Genomic DNA, 17,707 nt, shown 5'->3' with positions numbered 1-17,707 from the left:
CGGGGCGATGCCCGGCAAGGGCGGCCGCAGCGCCATGCACGGGGCAGCAGGTCCCTGGGGTGCAGACCCAGGACGCCCACGGACACGGCCCACCGCACACAGAGTGCCCCCTGGGGGGGAACGGCTCGCTTGTCGCGGGAGCGAGGCTGGAAGGTGAGCCCACCCCACGCTGCCAGGGGCCCGAGTCCCCCCAGGGAGCTGCGGCACCTCCCCAGCCCCCAGGATCCTGGCCGTCCTGCCCCTGCCCGGACCCTCTGGACACGCTGCTGCCCCCTGCCGGGGAGGGTGGCCAGGACAGGGTCTCCTCTGTCCCCCGGAGGCGTCCCCAGGGAGCAGGGTCAGGAACTGGAGGGGCCCTCGGGGACGCCGGGGTGGGAGGTGAGAGCACACGAGCCCTGGCAGCCGGCGGGGGCCGCTCCGCTGCTCTGTGCTCAGCAGCCCCCCTCGGGCCTCCCCGGCCCCACGCAGGCGGCCCCGCGGCCCCTCGGCCCCCGTGGCGGCGCCCGAGAAGACGGCGGAGGGTCCTCCAGGCGTCCCAGGACCAACACGCAGGTCGCATGCGGGCGCCTCACTCCTCACTCACGACCAGTGAGGACGCCAAGGGCGGAAACGCGAGCCGACGAAGCTGCCACCCAGCGCCGCCCCTGAGACCCAGGGGCTCACGCAGCAGCAGGGGCCCCCCCGCCCACACCCACACCCACACCCGGCACCGCCACCGAGGGGTTCCCGGCTGGAAGCGGGGAGAGCAGGCGGGACCGGAGGGGTGGCAAGCCCCCACCGAGGGGAGCCACGGACACCGGCCGGGACACCACTTCCTCAGGGGGGAGGACACCAGGCCTGTGAGGCAGCCGCAGACAAGCACGAAACGGCTTGCGGCAGAACCCCAGGTCCTCACGTCCACGGCTGACAGAGGAGAACTCGAGACAAACGGGGTGGGTGTCTGTGGGTCAAAGGAACGCGTCAGACAGGCTTCTCAGATTGCTGCGCTCCCCGCGGAAACGAGGCGGCCACCAGCGGAGAGCCCTGGGAACGGCGGGGAGGGGCGGCGTGAGCCGGCTCTCGTAAAACCGCTCCTTTCATCCTGGACTTGGGACGGTCCGGTTTCCCTCACGGAAGTTGCTCCCACTCCCGGCTTAGGTGGGATTAAATGACACGGCTTGCGCTGTACCTGAGACAGGTGGCACAGCTCCTCCCAGCAAACAAAGAGGCCCCCCAACACCAGCCCTCGGACCTCTCCGGCCCGACCGCCTGCAGGTGTGAGCTCGCCCGGAGCCCCGGGGGCGCGCCTCTCGCCCCGCCCCTCCCGGGACGGCTGCCCCCCCGCCCCCCGCCCCGCCCAGGCCCGGGCCGGCACACAGAGGGGAAGAGAAGGCTGGCACCTTTGGTAAACTGTCAGGTTCAGCTCCCAAAAGACGGGAGAACAGCTCAATTCAAATCATGTGACCAAACCCATAAGCATAAGGGCTTTTACGAGTCAGCCTAAGAAACGAGGACTATCTGGAAGAAACTCTCCAAGTCGTCTCGGAGCTTCACGACGCCACCGGGCTGGAACGAGCCACCTCAGAGGAACTGCCGGCAAGATAAGACGACCCGGGCCACCCGCTGCGGGCCAGCCCCACTCCCGGGGGCCCCAGGCGCCAGCCAATCAAAGCCAGAGCTCTGATCGCCCGCCCCCCCTCCCCCACCCCCACTCCGTAGCGATCCATGGACCACACTCCTCCTGACAGAGGGGGGCCGAGCAGCCGAGAGCGCCCCCGAGTTTCCGGGGCGGCTCAGGTTCCGCCAGGGCTCTGACTCGGCCTCCCCCAGCCTGGCGGGCTGGGCCGCCCGCAGGGGGGCAGGCTGGGACTCGCCGGCCCGGGCGTGCGGCAGGATGTGCCGGCGCGGCGCCTGTCATGCTGAAATTCAGGTTCGTGACAAGTCTCAGCGGTGAGCGGCTCTGAAACCCGCCGCGTCACCTGGGGGCAAGGGGCAGCCCCCCGAAATCAGCCCCGACCGAACCAACCCCTCCCCACGGGACAGCCATCCCCCGGGTGGAGGGCGCCGATGGCACACCCACCTTCCCGACCTGAAAGCCCGTCACGAGTAACAGAAACAGACCCGGGGGCCGGGACTTACCGCCGTCGGACACCGTGGCAGACTGGAAGGAAAGAGAGAGAGACATGCGTTAGTCGGCCGCAGGACGAGGGTCGGGAGCAGCACCTCCGCCCGCGGGACGGGCCGGGTCTCCGCGGAGGGCCTGCCGCCTGCAGGTGTCCCTCCCGGAGACCCGGGCGCCTCCGTGAGTCAGGCTCCCACTTCCTGGCTAAACCCCGCCCCGCCAGTGGGCGAGCCGGCCCGCGGGGACAGAGCGGAAGTCCCCGTCACCGGTGCGCTGGGAAAGGACCGACCCGGCGCGCTGGACATCGCAGTCTCCGGGACGGCCTCGGGGAGAGCCCGCCCCCGCACCCCAGCCTGACAGGCGGAGGGCAGTGGGTGGGGGCACACACAGGGCCGGGCAGCAGGCGGCCTGCCAGCCAGCGGTCCGTCTCGGGGCTGCGGACCGCCAGGCAGCGGGGCTGGGGGCCGGCCCTGCCCTGCACACGTTCGCAGCCCGCTAGGTGCCTCCGCCCTGCGGCCAGGCTTCCTGTGCCACGGCCGCCACTCTCCGGGGCGGACCCCGGCCCTGGGGAGCTCAAGCAGCCCTCCAGGTAGCCCACCGGGATGGCAGCCCACCGGGCCTGCCGCCACCAGGTGCAGGAGGAGGGCGTCCGGAGGAGGGCGAGGCTGGAGGACGGAGGGGCAGGCTCGGGGGCACCAGGGGCGAGGCCCCGCACTGCAGCCGGTGCTGGAGGCTGGAGGCTGCAGAGGGGGGTTCTGGGATGACAGACACTCCGGAACAACAAAGGCTGCTGCTGTCCCGTGACTGGCAGGCCGCAGGCGGCCGCGGACGTCCACTGGGGCGTGTGCCCGCAGGTTGGACAGCTCTGGGGCAGCCGCTGCCATCCCGACGGGAGGGAGGCCGCCCTGAGGGGCGGGGGCAGGTGGGGAGGCACGGAGTGTCGTGCCATCCGAGTCGGCGCTGGGGTCGGGGGGTGAGGTGTGCAGGACGCTCCCCGCCCCCAGCAAGGGTGAACCCAGGTGCTTCTCCGAGCCGCAGAGCCCAGGGCGACGGGGAACTGGACTCAAGGCCTCCCTGCTGAGGGAGGTGGGCCGGGGGGGGGGGGGCACGCAGTGGGGAGGGTGCTGCCAAAGGTGCAGCCGCCGAAGCAGGGGAGAGGAGAGCACCCAGACCGGCTGGCTCTCCCGGTGGACTCGCACCCCCTCTGCCAGAGGCCGCACACCACGCCCCTTCCCAGACCCGCAGGCGAAACGCGAACCAGCCAGGCCCAGAGGCCAGGCGTCCAGCGAAAGCCGGCTCTCCCGGGCGGTAGGCACCGCACGGCTTCTGGGGCGGGTGAGAGGGTGCACGCGAGTCCGTGCTGGGACACGGCTCTTGGCACCGGCTGGCGCCCTGTCCTCCCTGCTCCGTCGCCCCCTCCCAGCGCCAAGGCCCCAGACCTCGCCCCCCAGCCCGCACGGAGGATGGGGGCCCTCTCCCACCCCAAGCACATCTGGGCTTGGCCCTCACCTGGTGGGCCTTACCCCTGCAAGCCCGGGGAGCCCCGCTAAGTGACCGCCCTCCCCCCCAGGAAGGGGTTTGACCTCAGACCTCGAGGTGAAGCTGTGCCCCAATGGGTGAGGCGAGGGGCTGCCACGGTGTCCAGCCCTCCTGAGTCCCGGTCAGAAGGGCTCTGGAACCGGCCAACAGCGTCCCACGGACCACCGCGTGCCGCTGCTGCGGGTCCAGAGTCCAAACGGCCACAGCCCGCCCCCCGGACGCCGGGCAGGGCAGCCGCTGCAGCCAGGACCTGGCCATCCGCCCGGACAGGGGCAGGGGGTCTCCCGCCCAGCAAGGGCAAAGGCACTGACGGCGGTCCTCCCCACGCTCACCCCGGATCACCTACAGGCATCGGGGCGAGCCACCCCAGGCCCCCGAGGGGGGCGTCTGCGGGCGCACACACACACACGCCGCCAGGAGCCGTGCAAGTAACAGAGTCCGACGAGCCAGTCACGCGGGGCGCGGCCCCGCCGGCCACAGGCAGGATTAAGGCTGAGTTCTCAGGCTGCAGCCAACGGGACACAGGACCCGCCCCACACCTGCGCTGAGACGGGGCCCAGGAAAGAGGGCGCCGTGGGAGCTGCCGCTGGGGGAGAAGGTGGGGTGAGCGCGGTGCCCGCTGTGGGGGGGTGGGGGGGAGGTGCATGCACACGGCTCAGGGCGGCCTCTGAGGGCCCGGGCGGGGGCGCGGCAGCCAGCGTCGGGGCCCTCCGTGCAGAGCGAGGAGGTGCAGGGGACGCCCACCGAGCGGGACGTCTGAAAACCGCACGCTCAGAACGGCAGCCTTGGGTGTGCGGAGAGGCCGTGGGGACAGTGTGGTGATGACACACACGCTGGTGGCACACCGCTGACCCCGGGGAAGTAGGGGAGTCCCTGGGCAGAGTCCCTGCGGGACGGGCAGCCGCCAGCAGATGACCCTGGGCCCAGGTGACACTGGCGGGCAGCGCGGAGGGTCCCCGCAGCGGCGGCCACTCGCCGCAGACGCCCGAGGCCGGGCGGCCACAGCACACGTCCATCCGTGTGGGGAGGAGGAGGCGGCCGGGAGAGGCCCAGGCGAGTGTGAGCCCGCAGCTCGGAGGCCCCTCCACCCGAGGAGACCCGCCCCGAGGAAGGGCCGGCCGGCCGCAATGAGGGAGCCGCAGCCGCGGGGAGCCCTGACCCCGGACGTGGGACGGTCCGGGGACCGCGGAGGCTGCGGCCAGAGAAGAGGACGTGCGGCGGCAGGAGGGAGACGGCCGCGCAGACCGTGGGGACGGGAGGACGGCGGCGGAGGCCAGAGGCTCGGGGGGAGGCCCGAGGAGGCCGCAGGTCCGGCCTGAGAGGGGCACCCCGAGTGACGGCTGCCCAGAGCCCAGAATGCCCCGCAGGGCTGTGCGGAGCCGGCAGTGGGGAGCCCTCAGAGGGGGCCCTGGAAGAGCCCCCCCCAGGAGGAGGGGTCAGGGCTCCCTGTACCTCAGCTGGCCAGCACTTCCCAGGAGAGACCTGGAGCTCCCCAGCCACAGCCTCACTTGGGCTTCCCACCCCCCAGTCCCTGGGCCGAAGGAGGCCTTCCACGCCCAAACCCTCAGGAAGGCTCCAGCCCGACGCCCGCCTGGAGGGAAGGCCGTGGGGACAGGGTCACGTCGCCCGGACGTAGAACCGGCGTCCTCCCCCAAGTCCACGTGCGAGCAGGGAACAGGCAGCTGGATCTGCAAACGACCTGCATGTAACCACCACCACGGCGCCACTTCTCGGGCCTGCTGTCCCGCGTGCACCGAGGGGGACACGCACTGAGGGGCGGGCCCCGGGCTGTGGCGGAGCTGGGTGCCCGGTGTTTCCCGGGGGCCCGGTCTGCATGTCCTGGGCACCTCCTGGCCGACGGGAAGGGCAGTCCCAAATGGCGAAGGTGCGGATGCCCCCAGGGATCCTTCCAGAAGAACGCCCCACAGCGGACAAGGGGGACGAACCTCAGCGGGGGGCGTCTCACAGCCGGGCCTCCCCCAAGGCCTCTGTGGCCCGGGGAACCGCCACAAACCGCCACAGGGGTCCAGGCGTGACGCTCCTCACAGTCGCTCGGGCACCAGGACAACCTGTGCCCGTGACTTGTGCTCATTTCTGCACTCCCGGCGTCCCCCCCACCGCGGCAGGACAGACATGGAGACGGCTGCCGGACAGAAGGCCCAGCGAGTTAGCACCTTCCCCTGCCGACGGCTCAGACACTCGCCGTGAGGGGGAGGCTCCGAAAGCTCCGCCGCGCCTCCCCGCCGGAGTTCACACCCGTGCGAATGTTCTCGCCCTGGAGGCGCTCGCGAAGCGGCCTCGTGATGTGACTGAAGTTCAGACGCCCCCAGTCCTCGGGCTGGCCGCGGACGCCTGGCCGGGGGCGGGGCCTGACTGGGGTTCACTCCTGGCAGGAATGCGGGCCGCACGCGTCCCACGGACACTCCACGGCAGCGAGAGGCTCAGGAAGTCGAGGTGACGCGCAGGAGGAACCCCGAGTGCTGTGGGCCGGCGGCGTCTGGGCCAGGTCCGTGAGCAGCGCCGCGAGGCCCCCCCAGACCGCACGGCTCCCGGGGCGCGGCGCCCCACAGCAACCAACGTGCGTTTGCAGCTCTGAGCCACGGACCACGTGCCCCGCCGTGGACCCGGAGCATGTCCCACGACCCCACGTCTGCTGAACACGCAGCCGGAGGCCTGCAAGTTGCCCACACGTATCCGATGTTTTTAATACAAAGAGAAAGACATAAATAATCCAGGTGATGAAAACCTTAATGTAACAATCCGGTTTCACTTCTAAAAAACTTGATCATTTAAGTTTTAAGGCAACTCCGCTGGCCCCAGCACATCACCAGGCAGGTGCGGGAGGGGCAGAGGGGACCCGGGCGGCAGGGCCGGGCGGCCAGCAGACCCTCGGGCTCCCCCAGGGCTCAGCGGGTGCACCGCGCGGCCCAGCTCCCAGCTCGCCCTCGGGAGGGGCTGTGCGACCCCGCCGGCCCCCGTGCCCACGCACCGGGCCGCGGCCTCCAGGGGCCTGCCGGGCCAAGCCCACGGGCGTGAGCAGCGTTCACGAAGCACGAACGAAGGGGAGACGGCAGCAGAAAGGGAACTACCACAGGTGTCCCAGGCCTGTGCTGTCCTTGTCCCACGTTCGGGGCTGTGTGCACGCGAGCTCGCACAGCTCTCACGTGCACGGCCCTGGCGTGACTCCCGCTGTGGGCTGTCGGCCCAGGACTCGGAGGACCCAGCCCCTTCCATCCCCCCGGCGGGCAGAAACCCTCCCTGTGCCCAGCTCTCACCTGCAGCCTCACCTGGCGCCCCTGCCCACTGGGCTGCAGCTGCAGGAGCCCTCCCTACCAGGCCCCTGAGGTAAGCCCACCACAGCCGTGGTGGCTGTCCTCAAGGGGCAGCCCCAGGGCCCGCCCACGGCCAGCGCTCTCCATGCTCACGCGTGTGAGGGCGCACACGCACACACACCACACGCCATCCTTTCCAGCAGGGGCCACTGAGGAGGCTGAGGGCGGAGGCGCGGGAGGCGAGGAAGAGGCACCGCCTGCCGGTTCAGACCGGGTCGCTCACAGGAGGGGGCGTCTGGGGCCCAAGGGGCGTGCACCGCGCTCCACAGTGGCCACCGGGCAGCTGGGCGCGGGTGAGGGGTGTGCGCCGGGAGGGCGGAGCCCGCGCTGCACAGCACAGGCCACCTGCGACCCGGAGGGGAGGCGAGCGGGGGCACCGGGGCCGCACTCAGCCGAGAGCAGCGTGCCGGAGCCCAGAGAGGGGCCCGCACTCCGGTGCGTGAAGTGTGCGGTGCACGTGTGTGTGCGCACGGGGTGTCCCCCACAGAGCTCTGGGCTGTCCCGCTGCACGAGGAGACACGGGTCAGGCAAACCCCCAGGGACAGCAGGTCCCTGAGGCCTGAACAGCTAACAGTGCCGCCCCGCCCGGGGCCAGCCTCGGACTCTTCCTCCTCCTGCACACCCTGGGAGTCGGCACGCCAGCCCGAGGGGCCGCACGGGGCCCCGCAGCAATGCCGGGGACCGGGATTAAATGCCGAGCTCCACCGGGACCCCGGCCGCACTGGCCCGGCCGGCCGGAGGAGAGGGCCCCGCACGGGGATGGCAGCGGGTCTGGAACAACACTCGGGGTCTGGCATCCCGAGAGGACAGCGCTGAGCTCCCGCAAGTGACGTCAGCGTGACCGCTGGCCTGGGAAGCGGCACCAAGCCTGGTGCCCACGCAGACCCCGGCTCCGAGACGCGCCTGCCTATGTGACACAGCTCGCCCCTCCCCTCGGGGGCCGGCCCGAGGGCCCTCTCACCCGCACTTGAGGCCAAACCCCAGGGGGAACCCAGGGTGACACTCTCTCCTGACAGCGAGGACCCTCTGACCCCGGGTCGGCCTCCAGCTGGAGCCCTGCCTGCCCCAGGCTGCCCCGCCACCCTGCGCCCAGGTGCAGGCAGCTGTGGGTGTGGGTCTCGGTGGTCTGGCTGAGACACCTTCCCCATGAGTGAGCGCTCAGCCCCATCCCCGGGGCCCCAGGGCCCGGAGATCAATGCAGGGTGACCAGCCCCGCCTCCAGGAGACAGCCTGGGCAGGGGAAGGAGGCAGGTGTCCCCGGGGCTGTGCGGAAGAGCTGGCACCTGGGGCTCCAGGGGCGAGTGTCGCAGTGGGGGCAGGTGCGGAGGGCCTGCTGAAGCGGGGGACTCGGGGTCAGCCCACGGGAAGGGTAGCAAGACCGAGGGCAGCCGGCTGGGGTGTGGGGTCCAAGGCAAACGTGGACCCTCCTGCTGCTGGTCCCCCTGCACAGCCAGGGAGGTGGGAGGGGACACGGACGTGCCGTGGGTCTAGAGAGGGGGTGCGTGAGCCCTGCCACAGGGCGGGTCGGGGACAGTCTCTAGAGGGGACAGGGCAGAAGGACCTGGGGCAGGGGGAAGTGGGGGGCCGTGAGGGGGTTCGTGAGGGGGGCCCCAGGAGAGCTGCTCCGGCGCCAGGCATGTGGGCAGGCCCTGAGCCCGCCCGCCTGGGGGTGAGGCCCTCTCGGCTCCCCCAGGTGCTGGGGGGCAGCACAGAGAGGCGGAGCAGGCCCGGGGGTCCCATGGGACCGGGCAGCGGGAAGAGATGGGACCACATGGGGCGGGGAGCCTGGAGGGGAGGCTGCCAGTCCACGGTGACGGCTTCTCGATGGACAAAGGGGAGCGGGGGAGCGAGGCCGGCGAAGGGTCTCCCCAGACACACGGGTGACGGGACTCGGAGCGGCGAACAGCGAGGGAGGGATGGGCCCACCGAGGGGGGAGAACGCAGACGCCCTCGCAGGCCGAGGGCCCCTCCCCCTCTGGCATCAGGGTCCAGAGAGATGCAGGCTGGTGCGTGCTGGGGCCCCCCCGGCCGGGACTCTGGAAGGGGAGGGGGCGCGGCTGGGAGGCACACGGGCCCCGTCGGGCCATCGGAGCTGGGGAAGAAGAACGCCAAATGCCAGAGCCCGGTGCCAGCCGTGAGCTCATCCCTGGCAGGCTCTGCGGCGAGCGGGCGGAGGTGCCTCTGACACGTCGGCCCACAGAAGGGCACGCCTGGCACGTGCCTCGCCTCCCACGGCCCCGGCAGCCAGCCGCAGCTCCCCGGGCGCCTGCACCCCCCCTCCAGGCCGCCCCTGCGCCTGCAGAGCGGGCAGCCTGCTGCCCCGCCCGGGAGAGGGGCAGGGTGGGGAGTCCTGGGCCGTGGCTCGGGGGGCAGAAGGCCCAGCTCTGCTGCCGGGGTGCCCTCCCGTGCCCCAGGCTGCCCCGGCCCTCTGGGCCACAGGGCCATCTGCACCCTGGTGCCCTCACGTCCCCAAGGGCGTGCTTGGGGTCCCCCCGCCCTCCCAACAGCAGGCCCAGCCCCCCCGGAAACCACGTCCGGCTTCTACCCGGAGAACCTCTACCTGTGTCCAGCCTCTCTGCCTTCAGGTGCCACACGGAGCCCCCGAGCATCAGGAGGCACAAGCCCTGGTCTCTGGAAAGTCCCTCCCCTCCATCCCTGGCCGGCCCAAGGCACCTGCCTGGCCAGAGCCAAGTCAGAACAGACCCGTGACCTCCGACGTGCCCCAGCCCCAGAGAGGGCCCTGCCAGCGAGAACACAGCAGAGCCTGTGCTCGTGATGAGGAAGGCAAGGTGGGACCCCGGCGGTGGCGGGCCGAGCGGCCCCAGCTGCCTGGGGCCGGCGCTGAGGGAGGCTGCCCCTCAGCCCGCCGGGGGGGGGGCGGGGCGGGGTGCGCGCACGGAGCGCGACGACCACACGCAGACAGCGGTGCAGGGGGCGCGGGGCGCAGGGCCGGGCACAGGTCAGGGACGCTGCCACCGCGGGGAGCCACCACGCTGCTCCTGCCCCGCCTTCTGGCTCGGAAAGCCCCCCAGCCCAGGCCCCCAGACGGCCGCCCCCAGCAGCACCCACGAGTGCTGCCCGGCCCGGGGCCTCGCTGGCATCTCGGCCGTGCGGCCCCCGGCGCTGGGGCTGAAAGAGGGCGGGGGGCTCTGCTCTGGCCGCGGGCACGTGCCCTCCGGCCTGCTCGGGCGACACCTCTCCCCTGAGGCGGGAGGCGGGACACTGGTCTGCCCCTGGGCCAGCCAGAGCCCCCCGTCTTCCTGGGCCCGCACCGCCGGCCCTGCTGGGCGCTCCCGAGGTTACGGCAGGCAGGGGGTCCGCGGGAACCTAAAGGTGTGCGGGGGCTCCGCCTCTCCGCGACAGCGGTTCAGCGGGAACAGCGCCCCTGAGCAGCCGGCCACACCGCCCGCCGGTGCTGCGCACGCGCCCCCTGGTGGGCGGACAGCGTCTGTGCGGCCTCCTCCTCGTCCCAAGGACGAACCAGCGGAGGCTCGGGGAGCAGCAGCCCTCCCGCCCACCTGGCCTGTCACCTCTGCGCGGCTGGCCGGCAGGGGCTGCCCTGGGCCCCGGCGGCGGCGGCGGCGGCACCCCCACCACCTGTCGCCCCGCTCCGCAAGGAGGGCGCTGTTCCGTCTGTGTGGCTCAGAGCGCAGCCGCACGAGCGGCCTGGGACCACACACTCACGGGACGGCTCGTTGGCCGGTCTGCACGTTTGCATCTCACAGGTGACCCTGCGCACTCTGCACACTAGCCCAAAGGCAGATTTCAGTGGCTTTTTCCCTTCACTCAGAATAAAAGCCAACGTTTCCTAGCCCCGGCTGGTGTGGCTCAGTGGACTGGGTGCCGGCTTGAGAGCCAAAGGGACGCCGGTTCAAATCCCGGTCAGGGCACATCCTGGGTCACAGACCAGGTCCCCAGTTGGGGGCATGCACAAGAGGCAACTGCCGGATGTACTGATGTTTCCCTCTTTCTTCCTCCTTTCTCCTCTCTCTAAAAATAAATAGATACAATGTTTAAAAAAATTTTTAAAAGCCAACAGTTCCTACACTTTGCTTTAATGTACTATGGAAAAGAAAATGCAGCCTGATCGGAGGTAGAAGTCACTGGTTAGCCGGTCCATTAAGGACCACGTCCGTGGGAAACCGCCCCCCCCACCTTGGACGTGAAGCCGCACGGGAGGGTGCACCAGCACCCTGCACCCAGGGCTGCCCCTCCAGCCCCGCACTCAGCTCGGTCGGAGCCGGGGCCTCCCAAACACGCACAGAATATTTTCAAAGCACACTGAGCCTGCACGCACCCCACCAGCACCACCCCCTGCCGGCCCGGCGACCCTCCGCCCGCCCCCCACTGGGAAGGAAAGGCCGCTGCTCACTCCCCATCCCCGACCCCGACCCCGACGCCACCCTCCTCTGCCGACGGCTCTGACTAGGATTCGGGGGCGCAGGACGACGAGACAAGCCCCAGAGAAGAAATCAGTTTGAAATCGGCACCCTGTGCCTACTGACCGTCTCCCATGAACGAGGTCAGTTCATGTTCCCTTCACATCCACACGGCACAGTCACGAGAGGAAAATAAAAATTATTCTCTTTATTGAACCGTAAACCTTTAAAACTATTTATAGTAAGTTCAATTTTATAAGCCCAGATACTAATCAATCATTAATGTCATTGCCAGTAATTTCCTATGTATGCATAGGAAAGAGAATCAACTCCTTACACTTAAAGATGCGAGGTAGGTGGTAGTAATTAACAGTATAGCCAATGTTAATACATTGATCAAGTTGAAGTTCACTATCTCAACACAACGAACTCCCTCGTCCTTGAAATCTGTCAGCATCACCGTCAGAAGAGCAAGAGAAGCACGGGACCTTCCTCTAAGGCTGGCCAAGCACGCCAGCAGCACGGCCCAGACAGACCCCGGACCCCGGACCCTGTACCCCAGACCCTGGACCTGGGACCCGGGACCCGGGACCCGGACCCTGGACCCCGGACCTGGGACCCGGACCCTGGACTCTGGACCCTGGACTCCGGACCCCGGTGTGACCGACCCCACCCGGCCCGGCTCCGGGGGCTGGTCTGCGGCCCCAGGGCCAGGCAGCACCCCCCACAGGACTGTCTCCAAGCCCCGCGGTGCAGGCACAAGAAGAGCGATCCCAAAGCTCACACTTAGAAGCTCCCATCCACCGCACAGGCTGAGCACGAAGCAGTCAGTCGTCTGGATGCCGGGTCTTCTCACAGCGACTGTTTAAAGGGCAAGAAGCCGCCGGACTAACTCACCTGCGGATCAGTCACAACGTGCGTCTCCTCCGACAACGCTTTCTCCAAATTCATCTTCGGACGAGAAGCCCTGCGAACCTCAGCGGACGCGCGGAGCTGAAACCCGCCGCCCGCGCCCCGGCGTGCCTGTGCTCGTCACCAAAGTTTAAAGACATTTCAGATGACGCTCCAGCCCGCTCCCTTCGTCACCCATGGCAACAGGACACTGCCAGAGCCGGGCTGGCCAGGCGCTCAGACTCTGGATCTTCTTGTGGAAAAAAAAAAAGCTATTTACATAAATCACGCCGCGAGGTCGTTTCTAAAGCGTTTCCTCCACCAGACGAGAAGAACGGGAGCGCAGCCGACGGGAGTGGCTCCTCCGCGGCACAGCAGCTGCAGGGCACCGGCGGAGAGCCCGCAGGACGCAGCCGCTCGCAGCCTTGATCACGCCGCCGGCTCTATTGTTAGCCTCCGCGAGCGCGAGCGTGCGCGGTGCCAGCCCGCGGCCTCTGCGTCCTCCTAGCCCTGTCCTGAGACTGCTGCCCCGCCCCGCGCCGCCTGCCGCCCCACACCTGCCGCCACCCGGGAGTGGGGGAGCCCCCACAGGTCCCCGTTTAAAAAAGGGAGAGGCAGGGAGACCGGTCTGGACCCAGCGGCCGCTCGGGGCTCACTCACTGCCTGCTCGCACGCTGGAGGCTCGCCCCCGGCGCCGCCGGGCTGCGAGGACTCACAGCAGTGGGCACCCGGCCCGCTGGGGGTGGGCCCCGCACCCAGTGTGCTGGGCGGGGGGGGGGGGGGGGGGGGCAAGCCTCGGGGAGCACCGCGTCCGGGGCTGGGAGCGCAGCGCCCACGTCGCCATGGGGCTGGGGTGGCGGCCCTCCCGCTGGGGGTCAGGCTGCCCTCCCTTGTGCTCGCCTCCAGGGGACCCCCAAGCGTCCCCACGTGAGCACTCAGGGACAGTCGGGCCAGGGCTCCGTTTGCTGCAGAAGCACACACCTGCCCGAAAACCTCAGAGAGAAACGGCGTCAGCTCACGCCTCCCCAGACAGCTTCCCTCGGGAGACCCGCTCACAGAGAAAGTAAGAAGAAAGCAGCACCAGGGAAAGTCCCCGCCCGAGCCACCACCGGGGCGGGCAGGGGCAGGGAGTGGCAGGCGAGAAGGAAGAGGAGGCGGAGGGGAAGGGGGACAACAAGGAGGAGGTAGGAGAGGGGGAGGAGGCGGAGGAGGAGGAGGAAGAGGAGCCTCGGGGCTCGCTAAGGGATGAAAGGTGGTGGTGGAGGGACCACAGCGCCAATGGGAGCTGGCGGGGGGCCTCGGGGTCTCCCCTGTGCCTGCTGCAGCCCAGCCTCGGCTGTGATCCGTGGGCAGGGGCCCTCGGGGCTCCTCCCAGCTCAGCTCCACCCGACCTCAGGTAAGGGGTCTGACCGGTTTACCAGCACAAGGCCTCTGAGCCTGACTGCCCACCTTCCTCCCCAGCACCCCCACTGTTCGCTCGAGGCTCAGCGGCCGGAAGGACCCTCGTGAGAGCTGCCCCGGGAGGATCCCTGCCCAGCCCCGCCCTCCGCACGTGCGCTGTGGCACAATCTCCGCTCGGTGTCGGCGGCAGGTGGCTCCGCGAGGGCAGCAGTCACCGGCGGTGTGTTCCCCGCTGTCCCTGGGCCAGAAGGACGCCTGCACACAGTAGGTGTGAGTGAGTGCTCGCTGGGAAGCCCCGTGCCTGCCCCGAGTTATTGTCGCCCTAAAGAGGACGCAGGTGGTCTCCTGCATGAACGGTCTGAAGCGCAGAGGAGCGCAGGGGGAAGCCTTGCAGTCAGACTCTCCAAGAAACGGCCCGGGCAGACTGCACCCCGGGTCACGTGTGCGCGGGGCTCCCCCGAGGTGAGCCAGCCGCTGGGAGGGCTGCACCACACCGGCCAAGAGGCTGAAGAAGGCAAAGTGACCAAAGAAGGCAATCGCAGCCTCTCGCTCCGGCTGCGAGCGGGAGGGCGGGGCCAGACGGAGCCCTTGCAGGGGACCGGTGCCAGAGTGGAAGCGGCCTCGGAAGCTGCACCCTCTCTCCCCTCCCCTGCCCCGGGGAGCCGTCCGGACACATTCTGGGCCCTGGCGCCCCCTGCTGTCCAAGACCGGCACGGCCAGTTCCGCCATCAGCACCCAAGTGCCCCCCGCCCAGCTCAGGCGGGAGAAACCAGGGGGCTTCCTCCAGCACGTGCTCCAGCGGGCGATGCAGGGGAGGGGCCCCGATGGAGGGGGCAGGGGTGCCGTGGGGGCGGCAGGAGCCCTCTGGGGCTGCGATGAGGGGTGGGGAGTGTCCCAGGTGTCGGGCCTGGGACACAAGCTGCAGAGCCAGCCAGGGCGGGAATCCAAGGTCAGTGGGACGAGGGGCAGGGCCCGGCCGGCAGCCGGTCGGGGAAGAGGATGGTGTCTCGGGCCACGGGGAGGGAGCGAGGACCCGCCCACAGTCTAGAGAACCCTCCGGAGCAGGGCTGGGTCCTCCCCTCCCAGGCACTGGGAGCAGGGATCAGGCTTGCCCCCTGTGGCCACACGCAGGGCACCCCAGCCCTGCAGGTGACGCAGCGTCGCCACCACTCAGCCCTGCCCCTCGTGCGTGTGAAGACAGATGTGCCTGCGGCGCGACCACGGGCTGACAAAACTGTACCCCCGGACCCCGCTGGACTCCACCCACCTGGACAAAACCCGAGGTCTCCGCCTGACTTCCCTCCCTCCCATCCCCGACACCCTGCTGGTCCTGCCCCGAGACCTTCACGCGGCTGCCCCCTCTTAGCGTTGAGGGCCGGGCGTGAGCGTCCCCTCCTCCGAGCAGCCGCCAGCCCGCGGCTGGTAAGGGGGCCCATCTCCCCACCCGCCTGGCCCTGCCCCCCCCATCACCTGCCGGGCAAGGCCCCGCCTCATGCCTTCCGGCCGAGGCACCTGTGTGGTGCGTCTCCTCCGGAGAGCAGCCCCCAGGGGGCGCGGCGTGTCCACTGCCCCAGGAACAGCGCGGGGCCGACGGGAAGCCAGGAGGACAGACGCACAGACCCTGGGGCCCGCCCGCAGCGCCGTGTCCCGGGAGAGGCGGCAGGTACGTCTGACGTGCCCAGGAGCCGGCGGCCCTGAAGCCAGCCGCCCGGAAACGGTGTCACGGGCTTGCACAAGTGTCTGGCCCCTCGGGCCCAGCACCTGCAGCTCCGGGGTCACTGTCGGACCCCCGGAGCGGGGGTGCCGAGCCACAGGGCACTCCATCCTCACACGCACGGAGGCCGCCAGGCACGCGCCCCGGGGCCGGTCCACGCCAACAAGGGACACTTCTATCTGCCGTCACGCTGGTGCACGCACCCCACTGCGGCTGTAGCTGCAACCGCCGCCCCTCGGGTGGCCCACGTGCGTGGGAACTCCTTCACGTGTGGCTCCTACCGGGTGCCCACTAGGCCCTCTGGCCCACTCCGCTCCTGGGGGCACCCCTGGGACAGAGAACCTTGCGGGTTCCACGGTGCAGCGGCCGGGCCCCTCCCCTGCCAGGGAGGGTGGGTCTGGGTGACTCAGGTCCCGAGAGTCCCCGGGCCACAGCTGGCCACCTCCGCCTGTGCCGAGTCTGCCTTGCAGTCACCCCTCCCACCGCCAGGAAGGCGGGCCCGCCCCCCGGGGCGCCCCTGTTCTGCCACGGGAGCTCCGCCGCGCTCGCCTGGCGTGGGGGACTCGGGGCGTCTGTCTTCCCCCGCGCCCTGTCCACCTGCTCCAGCACCGCCGACCAGGTCGCACTCATCCCGCTCGCGACACGCAGCCCAGGCGCTCTCCGGCTCCACCTTCTGTCTGCCTGTCTGCCTGTCTGTCTGTCCGTCCTGAGCCCACGTCTCAGTCTCCGACCGCTCTCAAACCTCACGGCGAGCTCCGACGGCTGGCAGAGGAGGTGTCCCCCCGACCTTCTTCCTCTTCAGGAGCCTCTGGGCTGCCCTCGGCCCTGAGCCCCCAAAACACCTGCTGGGGTTCCGACTGGCAGCGAGTTGCACCCGGAGGTCACCGCTCACCCCAGCCAAAGCCGACTTCTGCGCGTCGGCCACCTCGACGACCGGCCTGCTCGCTCTCCTGGGCTCCCGTGCCCCGGGCCCTCCGCGTGAGGACAGCAGCGGGCGCTTTCCCTTCGCAAGCCCTCCACCTCCCGCCGTCTCCCCTCCCGGCACCCTGGCGAGGACGCACACGCAGGACTGCAACAGGAGACCCCGGCCGCGGAGCCGCCCGCCTCCCGCTCCGCTGGCAGAGGGGGAGCTCACGCACACACGGTGCACGCCCTAGGGGCTTCACATGCCATGACCAGGATGCGGGGGTGCCCTCCGGCTCCCATCCTGAGGGTGGTGGTTTTCAGAGCCCTGAACGGGCCCCGAATCTCCCCACAGTCCCTTCCTGCGTCCGATGAGACGACCCTTGATTCTCCCGCTCCCTCCGTGAGCGTGGTACCTCGCGCTGACGTGCAGGCGCCACACACGCGGGATGTCCGTGGCGTGAGCGTGAGCCGCGGGGTCCAGCTTCTGCCCCGCGGCCAAGGCGGGGCCTCACACCCGGGCCGCCGGGAGCCGCCCCGTCACCCTCCTTTCCTCCAACGCCCGCCTCATGGGGCGAGCTGGGAAGCAACCCCCGTCTTCACTCTGTGGCTGGCTGAGCTCGTCACCTGCCCACGTCCCCGGTCCCTGCTCTTCCCCGCACCGTCGCCCGCCCCCGCAGCGACACTCCTCCGGCCGTCTGTCCTCCTCCGGCCGTGTGTCCGCCCGAAGCACAGTCACTATCTCACTGTCCTCAGGCACTTGGAGAGGACAACACGCATCCTCACCTTTAATGACCCAACGTTAATCGGCACCTTCCAGCCCATAGAAGTGCCTGGACCACCCCCCAGCCCCAGCACGCAGACGGCCGTGTGGTATGGCTGACGCGGGTCCCCACCGGGGCTCCCCTCCTCCCAGTGTTTGAACGGCCCCCCCCCGTCTGAGCCAGCCTCCGGGGACCCGCTCGGAGACACTGCTGCCCGCAGGGCCCGGGGAGCAGACTGGAAACTGACCGTGCGCACAGGAGCCGCCGGGGCGGTGGCCAAGGGGGTGCGCGGGCAGGGACAGGGTGCAGCGAAAGGTGCCTCGAGGCCCCGGCTGACTGAGTCCCCGTCGGAGGCAAGAGGACAGAGCCTGCACCTTGAGGGAGGGGCCCGCACTCAGGGGAGGCTGGGACAGGGGCCCGGGGGTGGAACATAGGGGTCAGGCACTGCAGCCACAGGCAGACCCCCCCCTCAGAAAGGGCCTCGCAGTGACGGGGTCGACGACAGTCACCGGCCGTTCAGCGTTTCAGGTCTTGAGGCAGAAAACGGGCCAGCGTCCAACCCCACGTCCCTGACGGACTATTCGGACCAGAGAGGCCCAGGGCATGGAGAGGTCACAGGCCCTGCAGCCCGGCGCGGCCTGCGAGTGCTGAGGCCCGCCCCACGTCAGCCCGTGTGCACGCCG

General features: G+C 70.0%; 1 protein-coding gene across 5 annotated transcripts in view; it reads right to left on the bottom strand.

Moving 5' to 3' along the window:
• RGS12 (regulator of G protein signaling 12) overlaps positions 1 to 17,707 on the bottom strand; it is a 74,773-nt gene that overhangs the window by 35,870 nt on the left and 21,196 nt on the right. For 4 of the 5 annotated variants that reach the window (XM_036018286.1, XM_036018280.1, XM_036018283.1 and 1 more), the window contains exon 4: positions 2,119 to 2,140. In XM_036018286.1, the coding sequence (XP_035874179.1) occupies positions 2,119 to 2,140 (22 nt within the window). Of the gene's footprint in view, positions 1 to 2,118; positions 2,141 to 12,248; positions 12,496 to 17,707 lie in introns of those variants that run through there. The other variant, XM_036018298.1, reaches the window with a different exon arrangement.

This window comes from Phyllostomus discolor, chromosome 1 (genome assembly GCF_004126475.2).
Source record: "Phyllostomus discolor isolate MPI-MPIP mPhyDis1 chromosome 1, mPhyDis1.pri.v3, whole genome shotgun sequence".
NCBI classification, from domain to species: Eukaryota; Metazoa; Chordata; class Mammalia; order Chiroptera; family Phyllostomidae; genus Phyllostomus; species Phyllostomus discolor.
The sequence above is the reverse complement of the archived record's forward strand: the minus strand, read 5'-3'. Positions and strand labels throughout refer to the sequence as shown.